The sequence below is a fragment of the Bubalus bubalis genome, chromosome 21 (assembly GCF_019923935.1).
Source record: "Bubalus bubalis isolate 160015118507 breed Murrah chromosome 21, NDDB_SH_1, whole genome shotgun sequence".
In the NCBI taxonomy this organism is placed as follows: Eukaryota; Metazoa; Chordata; class Mammalia; order Artiodactyla; family Bovidae; genus Bubalus; species Bubalus bubalis.
In genome coordinates, this window is record NC_059177.1 from 32,172,029 (window position 1) to 32,185,667 (window position 13,639).

General features: G+C 41.5%; 1 protein-coding gene across 10 annotated transcripts in view; it reads left to right on the forward strand.

Moving 5' to 3' along the window:
• Positions 1-13,639, forward strand: part of FRMD4B (FERM domain containing 4B) — a 352,925-nt gene that overhangs the window by 210,677 nt on the left and 128,609 nt on the right. For 8 of the 10 annotated variants that reach the window (XM_044933559.2, XM_044933558.2, XM_044933560.2 and 5 more), the window contains 2 exons: positions 7,997-8,062; positions 10,617-10,711. In XM_044933559.2, coding sequence (XP_044789494.1) covers positions 7,997-8,062; positions 10,617-10,711 — 161 coding nt within the window. Of the gene's footprint in view, positions 1-913; positions 1,068-7,996; positions 8,063-10,616; positions 10,712-11,433; positions 12,531-13,639 lie in introns of those variants that run through there. The other 2 variants (XM_044933561.2, XM_044933562.2) reach the window with 2 other exon arrangements.

A 13,639-nucleotide genomic window follows, 5' to 3' on the forward strand; every position in this document is an offset into this window, starting at 1 on the left:
TTACACTGAGGACAGGGAAGGCCTCTTGAAGATGGTGGCATTTGATTTAACATCTGAAAGATGCAAAAGCACCCAGTCTTGCCATAATCTGGGGCAAGAGCGTTCCAGACAGAGAGAACAGTGTGTGTACTGAGTCTCAAAGTAGGAACAAGCCTTTGTTCTGAGGAAGAAAAGAAGGTCAGTGTGACTGGTGTGTCAAGTCAAGGCAGGTGGGTTGTAAATGAAGTTAGGGTGGGGGGGTCAGGTTCCGTGGACAGTGTCGGTGAGGCAAGGAGCTGGATTCTCCCCTGCACTGCTGGAGGAGCCCTTGGGTATTTTTAAGTAGGGAGTGAAGGGAGATCACTCATAAAACCATAGGGAGACTGGACTCAAAAGAATGAATCCCGATTAGGTAGCCGATTTTACCCACATCCAGGTAAGAGATGGTGGTGGACTAAACTCTATATCCATCACCCCACAAGACATCTTGAGGAGTCATTTCAATGAGACAGGTCCTCTTTTGCTGAACTTTCAGTAAAGGTCAAAAAGGAATGAGTGAGAGGAAATGAAGCTTGTTACTTCCTTACCAAGGTTTTACATTTCCGTGTTCCAAAGAGCTACTAAAGCAAAACCAAAGTAGGCTGGGGTTCTGGCCTTTTATTTATTTATTTTGTAACTGATACTTCCTGTTGGCTTTCTAAGCTGCCCCCAGTCATTAGGAATGATCCCACCATGCCCTGTCTTGACTTGCCCTTAGGTTTGTTTGGGGGAGGGGCGGGGGGTGAGGGGGGGTTTGTTGTTGTTTCTGCTTGTCTCTGTTTTTCTGCCTCTCCGCTCTCATCTTCTAAATCAGGTAGTGAGATTGGGATTTGGTAGAGGGAGGTTCTCGCAGACTTGAATCCCACTACGGGCTGCACAACCAGGGCGCCCCAGGAAGCCAGCGGTCTGGCCTGTGGCCGGTTCTCACTTCCCTTCTGATCTTCCTCATTTACCACTAAGCAGATGGAGGTCTTTCCACCAGCACTCAGCACTTAGCCTCTGAGGACCTGCTCTATCAGCTGGGGAGCAAGCGCAGGGCAGCCACCGAGGTGGGAGTTTTAATCCAACATGCACGATTTTAACCTCCAAACTCCTGAGGTTGAATGAGGGAAGGGGTGGTGGGAGGGATATCCAGTCTGGGTGTGTGTCAAGAGAAACTTTCCAAAGAGCTCGTTTTTGTTACGTGTGTTTCTATTCCACGAGAAGCATTGCTGCTGTTAGCTGTCACTGTGTAGAGGTCAAATCTGAAACTGCTCCGGTGGTCCTCATGGGGCTCCAGGGTGATTTTGAATGTGTCAGTATCATCATTGTGACCCTAACAGCTCCCTTCACATATGACTCCTGTGGATGACATTAGAAGAGAAAGCTTCAGTGGGAGTCATATTTGAAAATAAAGAAGAAATGCCTAGGCTTTTTTCTTTTTGTGGTTACAGTAGTTTTTTAAATTTTTTCTTTTTAAATCCATCTTTTGGGGGGAAAAGTACATTTGTGTAAGGTGTTGTTTAGCAGCTGAGTAACCTCATACTCCCCACGTGTGCTCTGTCTAGCCTGAAAGACAGCGACCTGAGTTTTATTACATAAGTTTCAGGTATACAACATAGTGACTCAAAATTTTTCAAGATTTTACTGCATTTAAAGTTATTATAAAACACTGGCTGTACTCCTTGTGCTGTATATCCTTGTAACGTATTTATTTTATTCCTAGTAGTTTGTGCCTCTGAGTCCCCTACCCTGCCTTGCCGCTCCCCTCTCCGCACTTTGTTCTCTATATCTGTGAGTCTGTTCCTTTTTTTATTATTATTATTCACTAATTGCTTTATTTTTTAGATTCCAGAGTCCTGTGTTTTAATCCTGGGGCTCATACTGACTCCCTGTGTGGTACTGAGCACATCTGCCCTTAATTTCCCCACATTCCAAATAAGCAGTGGAGATTAGATCTCTTCTAAGAGTCTAAGTTCTATGATTCTAACTACTTGTAGTCAAATGATTCTGCCCTGGAACTGAGATGGTTTTTCATACCTACTTTACAATGCATTGTTTTCTCTTTTCTACCCACTTATCTCCTCTCCTGAAAATGTGCTGCGTGGGAAGGCTTTCCTATAATTTGTCACTTTATAGCGTAGGGAGTACCTTGTGGGTAGCTAAGTAGTTAAGAGCTTGGGCTTTGGGTTTGGGTCTAGTTCTGCTGTTTATGAATCCTGTTATTTATAATCGCCCTAGTAACCTTGTTCCCCTGTGTTATTGGGAGATGAGATTACTGCCTTGTGTGAGTGTCATGAGGGTTGAATATGTTCATATGTGTAAAGTGCTTAGTGCAATGCCTGGAATGTACAAAGGGTTTGTTAGTGGTGTTGTTAGTGTGTTTATTAAAATGCTTAGCCCGGTGACCCGGACACAGAAGGACACAGAAACTAGCTGTCCTCTCTCTTTTACTTTATTTCTGCTCCATCAGCTCTGGAGAATGTTTCTACTGTGTGCTTTTTAAACTTCACCTGTCATTTATCTTCTTTAAAATGGGTTGATAACATTCTTCCTATTAAAAAGTTTTTTGTTTTAATGGAAGGATAAATGGATTACAGAAAAGTTTAGCTGTTTGCTTGCTAATTTTAAAGTGTGTGGGGACTATAATAAGTGTGTGGTTCTCAGAAGCAGAATATTTTACTCTCACGAGTGTCAGATTAAAAACTGTCAGGATGTTGCTTCTGTGGTTTGGAAAGACTGAGTAACTTTTTAAAGGTAATATAGATAGTAAGAGATAAAGTACAATTTTGAGCCCAAGTCTGGCTTAGAACAGTTATATAAGTTGCATCATTTCTCAGGCCTCAGTTTCCTGGTGCTTGAATGAGATTCCCCCTTCATAGGCTTGTGTAGAGACTGAAATAGTAAATTTTTTTTCTTTAAAGAAGAAAACATGAATGTTTTTTTTTTTATTCTGCAGCCTCTCCTATTTTTCTCTTGTGATCCCACGTAAACACATTGGTTCACATGTAGCTTGGATTTCAAATTTGTATCCCCCTAAACTCTCTTAGAAACCCTGTTACACTGGAAGCTCTGAATTAGGACTGCCTGACTTCGGGTCATTTCTTTTGAGATGCTGTATGTTAATAAGGGTCAGGTGTCACACCGTTGCCCCGTGCATGCCAGGCCCTTCTTGGACGTTTGGTTGTGTCTCTTCCCTCGCATCGGGTGTACTTGAATGTGGTTTGCGTGTTCACATAACAGGACTCCCAGGAACCTGGCACATAATACACATGTGTGAACCAGAGATCACAAACGCCATCTTCAGAGGGGGCTGCTCAGCCTCACCCTGTAGCTGTGAAGGAAATCCATCCCACAGTTTCTGGATCTTACCATCTAAAATTTTATTAAGTGGCATATCCTAATTTCTAGTGTCATCAACTGAAATTTATTCATAAACATTGTTTTGACCAACAAAATACAGCCCCATCACCTCTCAACCTTTGATTTAAGTAAGTGACAAGGGCAGGTTTTTCTTTTTTTTTCCCACCCTATTTATTTTGTTAATGTATAGTTTTTATACATTTACAGTGTTGTGTTAATTTCTGCTATACAGTAAAGTGCTTCAGTTATACATATATTTACATTCTTTTAGAATATTCTTTTCTAAATATTCTTGCTAAAGAAAAGAATATTCTTTTCTAATATTCTTTTTAGAATATTATGGTTTCTTGTAGGATATTGAGTATAGTTCCCTGTGCTATACAATAGTACCTTGGTGTTTATCCATTCTATATATAAGAGCTTACACCAGGCAGGTTTTTCTATTGTTACCGATGGTCAAATCAGCCCTTTGACCTCCCAGAGAAGCCATCCTCCCACATAGAAAAGGGCTTACGCCTGTGGGCTCAGATGTGCCAGGGCTGGGACATGCCATTGTGGGCATAAAACTGTAGCGGCATCTCCCCAGTTCGTCTGCACTGCCCTTCTCCATCTAGCTTGTGTGTGTGATCCTCACATCACATGGTTGCTATTTGTTAAGTCCTTTCCACTGCCCGCCAGCTGTTGTATTGTCTTTGATGAGAGCATCAGTAATTTGAGTGATTTTACCATATGAATGACATCATGTGGGGAGTCCATTCTCTGGCATCTTTAAAGAACTCACCTGCCAGTGCAGGTAGACCTAAGAAACACGGGTTCGATCTCTCGGTCAGCGAGATCCCCTGGAGGAGGACATGGCAACCCACTCCAGTGTTCTTGCCTGGAGAATCCCGTGGACAGGGGAGCCTGGTGGGCTACAGTCCATGAGGTCACACAGAGTCAGACATGACTGAAGCGACTTAGCACAAAGTACAGATGCTTGTGGTGTCTTGTGAACATGCTTTTAGTAGCAATAAGCAGCCTCCAACTCAAGGTAGCTTAAGAGAGGGACATGGGGGAAGTGGACTTATCAAAGGAATACAGGGGTATTCTATGGAACTCAAGAACAAGGATTCTGGATAAACCACAATGGAAAAGAATATAATTAAGAATGTATGCATATGAACTCCGGGAGTTGGTGATGGACTGGGAGGCCTGGCATGCTGTGATTCATGGGGTCGCAAAGAGTCGGACACCACTGAGCGACTGATCTGATCTGATCTGATGCATATGTATAACTGAGTTGCTTTGCTGTACAGCAGAAATTAACTCAATATTGCAAATCAGCCATACTTCAATAAAGAAATAAATTTTTTTAAAAAAAGAATAAGGATTCACGCCAGTGGAATGGGCTAGATGTGACTAGAGAGACTAGGAACTCTGACAGCAACTCTCAAGCTTTTCCTCAGGCTCTGTGATTTTCTCTTGCCTCCTTCTAGTTACTGTCTCCTTCATTCTCCCTGCAGTTGGTTTTCCTTTTTCCCTACATGCTGCAGATGGTGGCTGCCCCACAACCACCATATTTTCATCCACTCAGACTCAGTTCCAGATTCCCTGGACTGAGGTTCTGATTGGCCCACCTTAGGTCAGCTGTCTTTCTCCCCATCCAATCAACTAAGGCTAAAGGCTTACAACCAAGTTGTACAAACATGGGCACCAGTCCCTATGTCTGTCATGAGATGGCCAGATACACCTACAAAATATTTACTATTAAATTCTCTGAGATAAAATAATGTATTGACAAAAGATACATTGACCTAAATCAAGGTGGATCCAAAGAAAAACTGAAAGGAGAAGAAGTGGTTTTGTTTTGTTTTTAATCCGGAAATAAATTCATTTGGGTTATGCAGCAACAGAGTACTTTGTAATATTTTATAAGTTTTGACATATCCCTTAATGGATTCATATTGTTTCCGTTGATCTTTTGAGTATTATTTTTTTATATTGTTCTCTGGGGCATGTGCTTTGGGTTTGCTTGCGGGTTTTAAAAAGAGATCAAAGGAGTTAAACCGAAACATTGATTTATTTCCTCCTATAATGTGTTGTTGCTAAATTGCTTCAGTTGTGTCCTACTCTTTGCGACCCCATGGACTGCAGCCCAGCAGATTCCTCTGCCCATGGGATTCTCCAGATAAGAATACTGGATTGGGTTACCATGCCCTCCTCAAAGGGATCTTTCTAACCCAGGGATTGAAGCCACATCTCTTATGTCTCCTGCATTGGCAGGCAGATTCTTTACCACTAGCACCAGCTGGGAAGCCCTGTAGAACAGTAGGAAAAAAGATGACTTTTTTTTTATTCATTTAGACATTAATTCAAATTTTAACTTGGTTTTTCTTGCCCAGGCAAATTTGAATAATTAACCTTAAACTCTCTACCTTGGTTTCCTTGTCTGTAAAATGGGGGTGTTGTCATATTGTGGAGTTTTAATGAGATAGTTTCCATGATGTTCCCAGCTTAGTGCCTAAAACAAAGATATGTTTCCTTTCCTCTTGCCACCAAAGACTTGGCTTTGCAGATTTAAGGACATAATCAGGGGAAATGAGACAACGTAGAACTTACTCACTTACCTCTTAGCACTGTTTCCAAAGTTCTTATGGGCCACATCTCCATAATGCCACCATCTAACCAAATGAGCTACTTTCTAGACTTTCCAAGAGGGAGGGGATGTATATATACATATAACTGATCCACTTCATTGTACAGCAGAAACTCACATAACATTGTAAAGCAACTATACCCCAATTTTTAAAAAATACAAGTACAATACTATGATTAGTATCTTTCACATGGCTTATCCCACTCTGAGCCTCAATTTTCTCATCTATTGAATTGGAGATAATAACACCAAGCTCAGACGGTGACTAGGGAACTCAGAGATAATATTATAAAAACACTTCGAGCAATGCCGAGTATGTAGTTGCTGCTTAGTAATGGAGGCAATTTTCATTTTAAAATTGGATTATATGTATCTGAGTTTCCAGGTCTTACAGTTTTGCTTCATTTTGTGTTTGGCCAAGCCACGTGGCTTGCAGGATTTTAGTTCCAGTACCAGGGATTGAACCTGGGCCCACAGCAGTGAAAGCATAAGTCCTAACCACTGGACCACCAGGGAATTCCCAGGGTCTTAGAATTTTGTACAACAGCTGAGAGACGAAGTGCTGTGCTTGCTTTTCAAAAGTGACCCAGCAGTTCTACATCCATGAACAAAGCTAGATGTGCAAAATTTATGATGACATTGCTTATCACAGCAAAAGGCAGAAAACAACCGAAGTGTTTCTCAACAGGACACTCGTTGAATTATTATACGTCTGCACAGATGATTTGATACCATAGACCTTTTATGAAGAATGAGGTTGGTCTATATGTGTTGACATTGGAAAGATATCCGAGAAATATTTAATTAAAAAAGCAAAGGGCAAACAGTGAGTGTAGCAGTTCTACTTGAACAGAAAAAGAACCTCACACATATAAATATTCATATACACAGATACCAGATACGACACAGACCACAGTTTCATATACATACAAATATTAAGAGTACCTGCTTCATTGTGTCATTGTGAGAACAATGTGTCTAACAGTATTAAAATAGAACATTTAATATGAGAATATATGTTTTTAACACATATCTGGGAAAGATTGAAGGCGGGAGGAGAAGGGGACAACAGAGGATGAGATGGCTGGATGACATCATCGACTCATTGGATGTGGGTTTGCGTGAACTCCAGGAGTTGGTGATGGACAGGGAAGCCTAGCATGCTGCAGTCCGTGGGGTTGCAAAGAGTCGGACATGATGAGCAACTGAACTGAACTGATGTGTTTTTAACATGTACATGTGTATATCTGAAAATCCATATAAAGATGGTCTGTGAGGATTCGCCTGAAACTGACAGCGTGGTAATTTGTGCAGGTAGAATGGTTTGGAGCTTTTGGTAATCAAAGTGGATCTTTGCATTTTATGCATTGTTTAAATATTTTACAAGAAATAATTTCCTTATATTGCAATTATAAATGATAAAAAATTAAATATAATTAGTAGTTTGTACATCAAGCTGTTCTTAGCTGGGTATCTTAACTATTCTTAACTATCAATTTCAGTAGTGATATATTACAAAGGGGGACCAAAATTTCAAAACTGGAGACTTTACTTTTTAACTTGAGTTTCATTTGTCAAATACATTATGTCAAATATGACCTTATGCATGTATTGTGTTTATTGAAAGACACTAATGAATAAAATATTTTCATTTGAAAAATAAAATACTGATTCAAGGAAAAATATAGTTGTTTCCTCTGAGCAGGAAACCTACTTTTCATAGTTAAATTTTGTATGTGCCATATAGGTATTATATTTTAAACATATTGATTGGTCTTTGCTTTTCATTCTTTTCTCTTTTAAGTCTAAGACCTAAAACAAAAAAAACCTAAGAGCTGATGCCGTATAATAAATCTGTTTACGATGACCAAAACTGACGATTACCGCAGCTTATGGCATTTTTAGGCCGAGCACATCACATGTAGAGAAATGGTACATCAAGCTCGAGGGTGTGCCTGCCGGCCCCAGCCTGATGCCCCTCTTGCTGTCTTGTCCCCGCAGATGACAGAAGGCAGGCACTGCCAGGTGTGCCTCCTGGATGACCGGAGACTGGAGCTGCTGGTTCAGGTAGGTGTTGCCACCGCGCATCCGGCTTCCCTCTGTGAGCCTCGGGGCCTGTGTTCAGTCTGCTGGCTTATCTGCGCCTCAGAACCAGTGACACAGGATTGTTTGCGGGGGCTTCAAAGCCAATACCTGCCTGTACTTAAGAGTAACTATAGCCTGGTGACAGGATTCAGAAATGTGTGGATTCCAGTCTCAGCTTTGACACTCAGTAGCTGTTTGACCCTGGGCAAGTGACTCAATTTGTTTGAATTACCTCTTGTTGGTCAATCGCTGACCATAATGCTTCCCAGAAAGGGGTTTTTTTTAGATTATTATTTTTGGCTGTGCTTGGTCTTCGTTGCAACATGGGCTCTTCTAGGGGCCAAACAGGGGCCACTCTCTAGGTGCGGTGTGCGGGCTTCCCACTGCGATGAGAAGCTTCTCATGGCTTCTCTGGTTGCAGAGCACGAGCTTTAGGGCATGCAGGCTCAGTGACTGTGGCTCCTGAGCTCTAGAGCACAGGCTCAGCAGTTGTGGTGTAAGGCTTGTGGGTTGTGGGATCCTCCTGGATAGTGACTGAACCCGCATCTCCTGCATTGGCAGGCAGATTCTTTACCACCGAGCCACCAGGGAAGCCCCCCAGAAAGGGTTTTTATGAGCTAAGACTCTGCATTCTGCTGCTTTCCCTGCCACATGGCATGGTCTAAGTTAAATACCCATTTACAACAGCTGTGAGCTGGGGTTAAGATTGACTCATCTTCGTCTCAGAAATTATGGTTAAAATGAAACTAGATTAATCCCAAGCTCCCAATCCTTCCCTCCCATACCTCCGCCCCCTTGGCAACCACAGGTCTGTTCCCTATGTCTGTGAGTCTGCTTGGGAGCTCAGGATTAGCAGATGTAAACTAGTAGATATAGGATGGATAAACAAAGGCCTACTGTATAGCACAGGCAGCTATGTTCAATACCTGTGATAAACCACAATGGAAAAAAAATATGAAAAAAGAATATATGTATAGCTGAGTCACTTTGTGTTAGAAATTAACACGTTTTAAATCAAGTGTTTTTCAGTAAAATTAAAAAACATCAAACTAGATTATATATGTGAATGAAATCTCTGTAAAACACATGGAGCTGTATGAATGATGGTATCTTGATTATTGATGCTTCTCTCTGTCTTCCCCCAACACTCTAGACCCAGATTCTTTTTTGTTGTTGTTTGTTTTACTTTTTGGCTGCCAAGCACTGGGCTTTAATTCCCCAACCAGGGATAGAACCAACACCCTCTGCAGTGGGAGCACAGAGTATTAAACGCTGGACCGCCAGGGAAGTCCCTGGACTCACAGCCTTAAAACATCATGGAAGAGCCTGCTGAGAGCCACACCTACAGCTGTGACAAGAATGCCCTCCCTTGACCAAACCTAAATTCTACTCCTTTCTGAGGCTTGTGCCCAGTCCACTATGTACAGGCTTCAATTAGAACAAAAATAGTACAGTCAGTAATAGTTTCACCAGAGTAGACCTTTTGGTCTAGATTTCTCTTCTTTTCTGTTTTTCTTTTTTTTTTTTTTCTTTCTTTCTTCTTTTTTTTTTTGCCAACAACAAACATCCCCAATTCTTTCTTCCCCAACAACAAATATCCAACCCTCAAACTACCATAATGAGTCCTAAACTGTGTGACTCAAAGTTCGAAAAAAGTCCATCTAGAACACCTCCCTAACAGGTCCCCTTTTCCCTCCCCAGTCCCTGTAAATCCACCACCCGCTCTCACTCTGGACTTTTTGGCTGATTCCAAACCATCTTCTTAGCACCAGAGCCTGTGCTTCCCAAAAGCTCATAGACTGGGTTCTTCTAATGAGGTGCCCAGTAAGTACTGGTGATAATGATCTGCACAATGGATGCAGTTACTCCATCCCTGGAGAGAAATGAAAAGCTTAGTCTTTGGAATCAGACAGAACTGGGTTCAAACACGCTTCTTAAGTGGAACATCAAATAAGATCCTTGGCTTCTCTTGGCCTTTGTTGGCGCATCTATGAAATGGAAAGGACCCCTACTTCATAGGCTCATTGTAAGGATTAAAATGAAATCATGGATAGAAGTTCAGTACAATAAATGGTTACTATTACTGTTTTTTTTATTTTTTTGTTGTTGTTAGTTCTCTCTGTGACCCCTCAGCCTTGGGTCTTGAGCCTCCTCAGTTGACCGTTACCAAGCAAAATTATTCCTATAGCCTAGGCAGTGGTTAACATTCTTTGTCTTGATCACTAGCACCATACTGTTTATAAAAGAGCATTTTTTCTGAAACAACAATGCATTAATAAATACAGTTTTACCTTGGAGGAAAAATTAAGGCTCTGGATGGAATTGCAAATATATGAGAGCGATCATCTCAGCGATGCTCCTGTTCCCATTTCTTGCCCTTCCCAAGCCCTTAGAGAATAGTCTACAGTAAGTTAACCTAAGCACAGAAAGGCACAGGTATCCAAGACAGACAAACAAAGGCTGTTTTAAACTGTTTGGGAGAGAATAAGGTGGGAGCAGTAAGCAAGAGTGTCTAATCAGGTTTATATCTCAACAGCCCAAACTTTTATCAAGAGAGTTGTTGGATCTCGTGGCTTCTCATTTCAACCTGAAAGAAAAGGAGTACTTTGGAATCACGTTTACAGATGACACGTAAGTGTTTGAACACTTTTACCTTTTGTCTGGACTTCCTATATGCATCACTCACAATTGGCCAAAGTGGGGGGGGATTGCTTCAAGAATTAGAATATGTCCTGCTCACGTGGGTACTCAGTTGCTCAGTTGTGTCCAACTCTCTGCGACCCCATAGACTGTAGCCCACCGAGCTCCTCTGTCTATGGCATTTTCTAGGCAAGAATACTGGAGTGGGTAGCCTTTCCTCTTCCAGGGGATCTTCCCGACCAGAAATCAAACTCATGTGTCCTGTATCTCCTGTCCTGGCAGGTGGATTCTTTACCACTGAGCCACCTTGGAAACCCCATGTCCTGCTTAGCTAAACCTCTTTTAATGCAAGACTTTTCTGTAGGACTAAGGTAAAAGGAGAAAAGGAATATTGACCATTCTAAGAACTCAAAATATTGTCCAAGTGCTTTAGAAATTTGTTGCAACGAGCTTATTTTTTCTGATGATATTCTGTCTTCACATTTCTTTGAGTGCAATTGTACCTTCTTATTTAGCTTATCTGTCAGGAATGGAAATACTAGAATGTCATCCACTCGTGTTAAAACTGAATGAATGTTTGGACTTCATGGCAAGAAAGTTTAAAGGCAATTTTGTGGCTCACCCAACAAATATGTATATACTTTAATGCGGGATGAACTTTTGAACTTATACGTAGGTCTATTTTATGTTACCTTCTTACTATCATATTTTTCTTTTACTTACATTTTTTAATGCAAACTTGGATGATGTATATATTTGTCAACAACTGAAATCCTCTCTGAAGTGAGACAGCTGTAAAAAAATGAATTCATAAGAATTTAAAACTCAATGTAAGCAAATGTGTTTAGTCTTACAGGCTCTTTTCTGTGTGGGTATGTGTGTGCTTTATGGCAGCCTGATTTTTCTACATTACACGCAGCTTGATACATCAAAAGAATTCTTCCTCTTTATGGAATAATTTCCAGAGAACTCTTCAAATATTAAAATTTAAGAAAACGTGTTACAGACACAAAATATATTGGCCAACCAGCCAGCATTCTTTGCATAACTCTCCCATTTTAAATGGTTTTCTGTTCTTCAGGTTAACCAGGCAGAAAATAATCTCAAGAAGGGGTTAATTTGTTTTTAACACTGATTATATGCAGCCTGGACCTCTTGGAAATGCCATTGGGCTTAGGACTTGGGCAGGACAAAAACCAGACAAACGAGTTGTCAGGAGACGTAGAAGAAAAACGTTAAAACTTTGATTTCTGATTCAGGATGTTTCCTGAATAGAGTTCAACAAAGGGGAAAAGTATGCTTCATATCACCCATCTCATTTGCATCGCAAAATTATCTGTTTACTCAATTACGGTCTGAAAACTTGTCTGATCAGTCCTCTGCTGGATGAATCAGGAAATACAGATGTCCACTGAGCACAGGCTCTAGCTGGAAAGACAAGACCAGCTCATGGGAGTCAGCGATTAGATATATACACACAGGCTGAGTTTGTATGTAATGGAATCATACCAAGCAACCTAAGACTTAAAACCGTAAATAGATGATGGCTGAGTTCTATGATAAAAACCATAAGTACACAAACGCTATCATTTAAGGAGAGATCACATAAAGTAGAGGCTAAAATCATGAATATTGGAGGAATGTATCCATTTAACAGCTATTTCTTGAGTGCCAGTTAATGCCTATTTCTTGAGTGCCAGTTAATGCCAGACATTGTTCTAGCTCCTGAGGATTCAGCCGTGAACATCACAGACCAGGTTCCTGCTCTCATGGAGTTTATGTTGCACTGATATATGGTCCTGCAGAACAGGTAAATAAACAGATAAATGAGAAAAGACCAGAACGTGAAGAACGTGAAACAGGAGGCCTGGATCAAGAAAAACTAGGGGGTAAGGGGAGTCAGTTTGAGGGTGAATCAGGATGGCTTCTGAAAGGTGACATATAGTAAAAAACAAGAACCAATTCTGCAAAAGTCAGGGAGGCCATTCCCAACTAAAGCCAGTGGAAAAACTCTCAGGTGAGAATAAGCTTGACTTTTTTTTTTAATTTTGAGGGTTTTTTAAATTTTTTATTTTTGAGAAAGAAAAACAAAGCCAGTTTGACTTGAATAGTTAGAGGAAAAGTGGTACAAGATAAGGTGGAGAGGGAGGTGGGGGTGGGTGTCAGAGAAGCTTGTTATCTTAGACTGAAAATCTCTGACGCTCAACTTTTCTCATCTGTACAGTGGACATAATAATAGCACCAAAATAACAAGTACTTTCTAGGGTACATATAATAGGGTCATGTGCATGCATGCATGCTAAGCCATGTCTGACTCTTGGCAACACTATGGACAGTAGCCCGCCAGGCTCCTCTGTTCATGGGATTCTCTAGGCGACAATACTGGAGTGGGGTGCCTTATCCTCCTGCAGGATATCTTCCCGACCCAGGGATCAAACCCGCCTGAAAGGCCCCGCAGTGGGGCCAAAGTATTTATTATATTAGGGCCTAGGCACACAATGAAAGGAAGCTATCATCCTGTTGTGTGTAGTCATGGCAGGCAGGTGTGCTCTGAAGGAGGCTACACGAGGGCTTGGGTGGGAGCCCACACAGGAGTGAGGACAGGAAGACCTTCATTAGAGGGCAGAGGAAACAGGGCTCCAGGGAGGAGACATTTTGAGGGTCAATACATGGACATGGTCACGGCCCAGTGGGGAAGAAACTGGCCTGAGCGTGGATTAAGGTATAAGAAGGTCTAACTCAAAGGTGAGCCCTGAGAGTCACATAGATGGAGAAAGCACGCTGGGGCCATTGAAGATTGTTCTGCATGAAACTGACATGATGGATGACTGTGGTCTTGCAAATGTCCCAGGCTGCAAGGTTCCTGGTAGGCTGGGAAAAAGGGCTGGCAGGCATGGCAGGCTTTGGGGAATGCTCCAA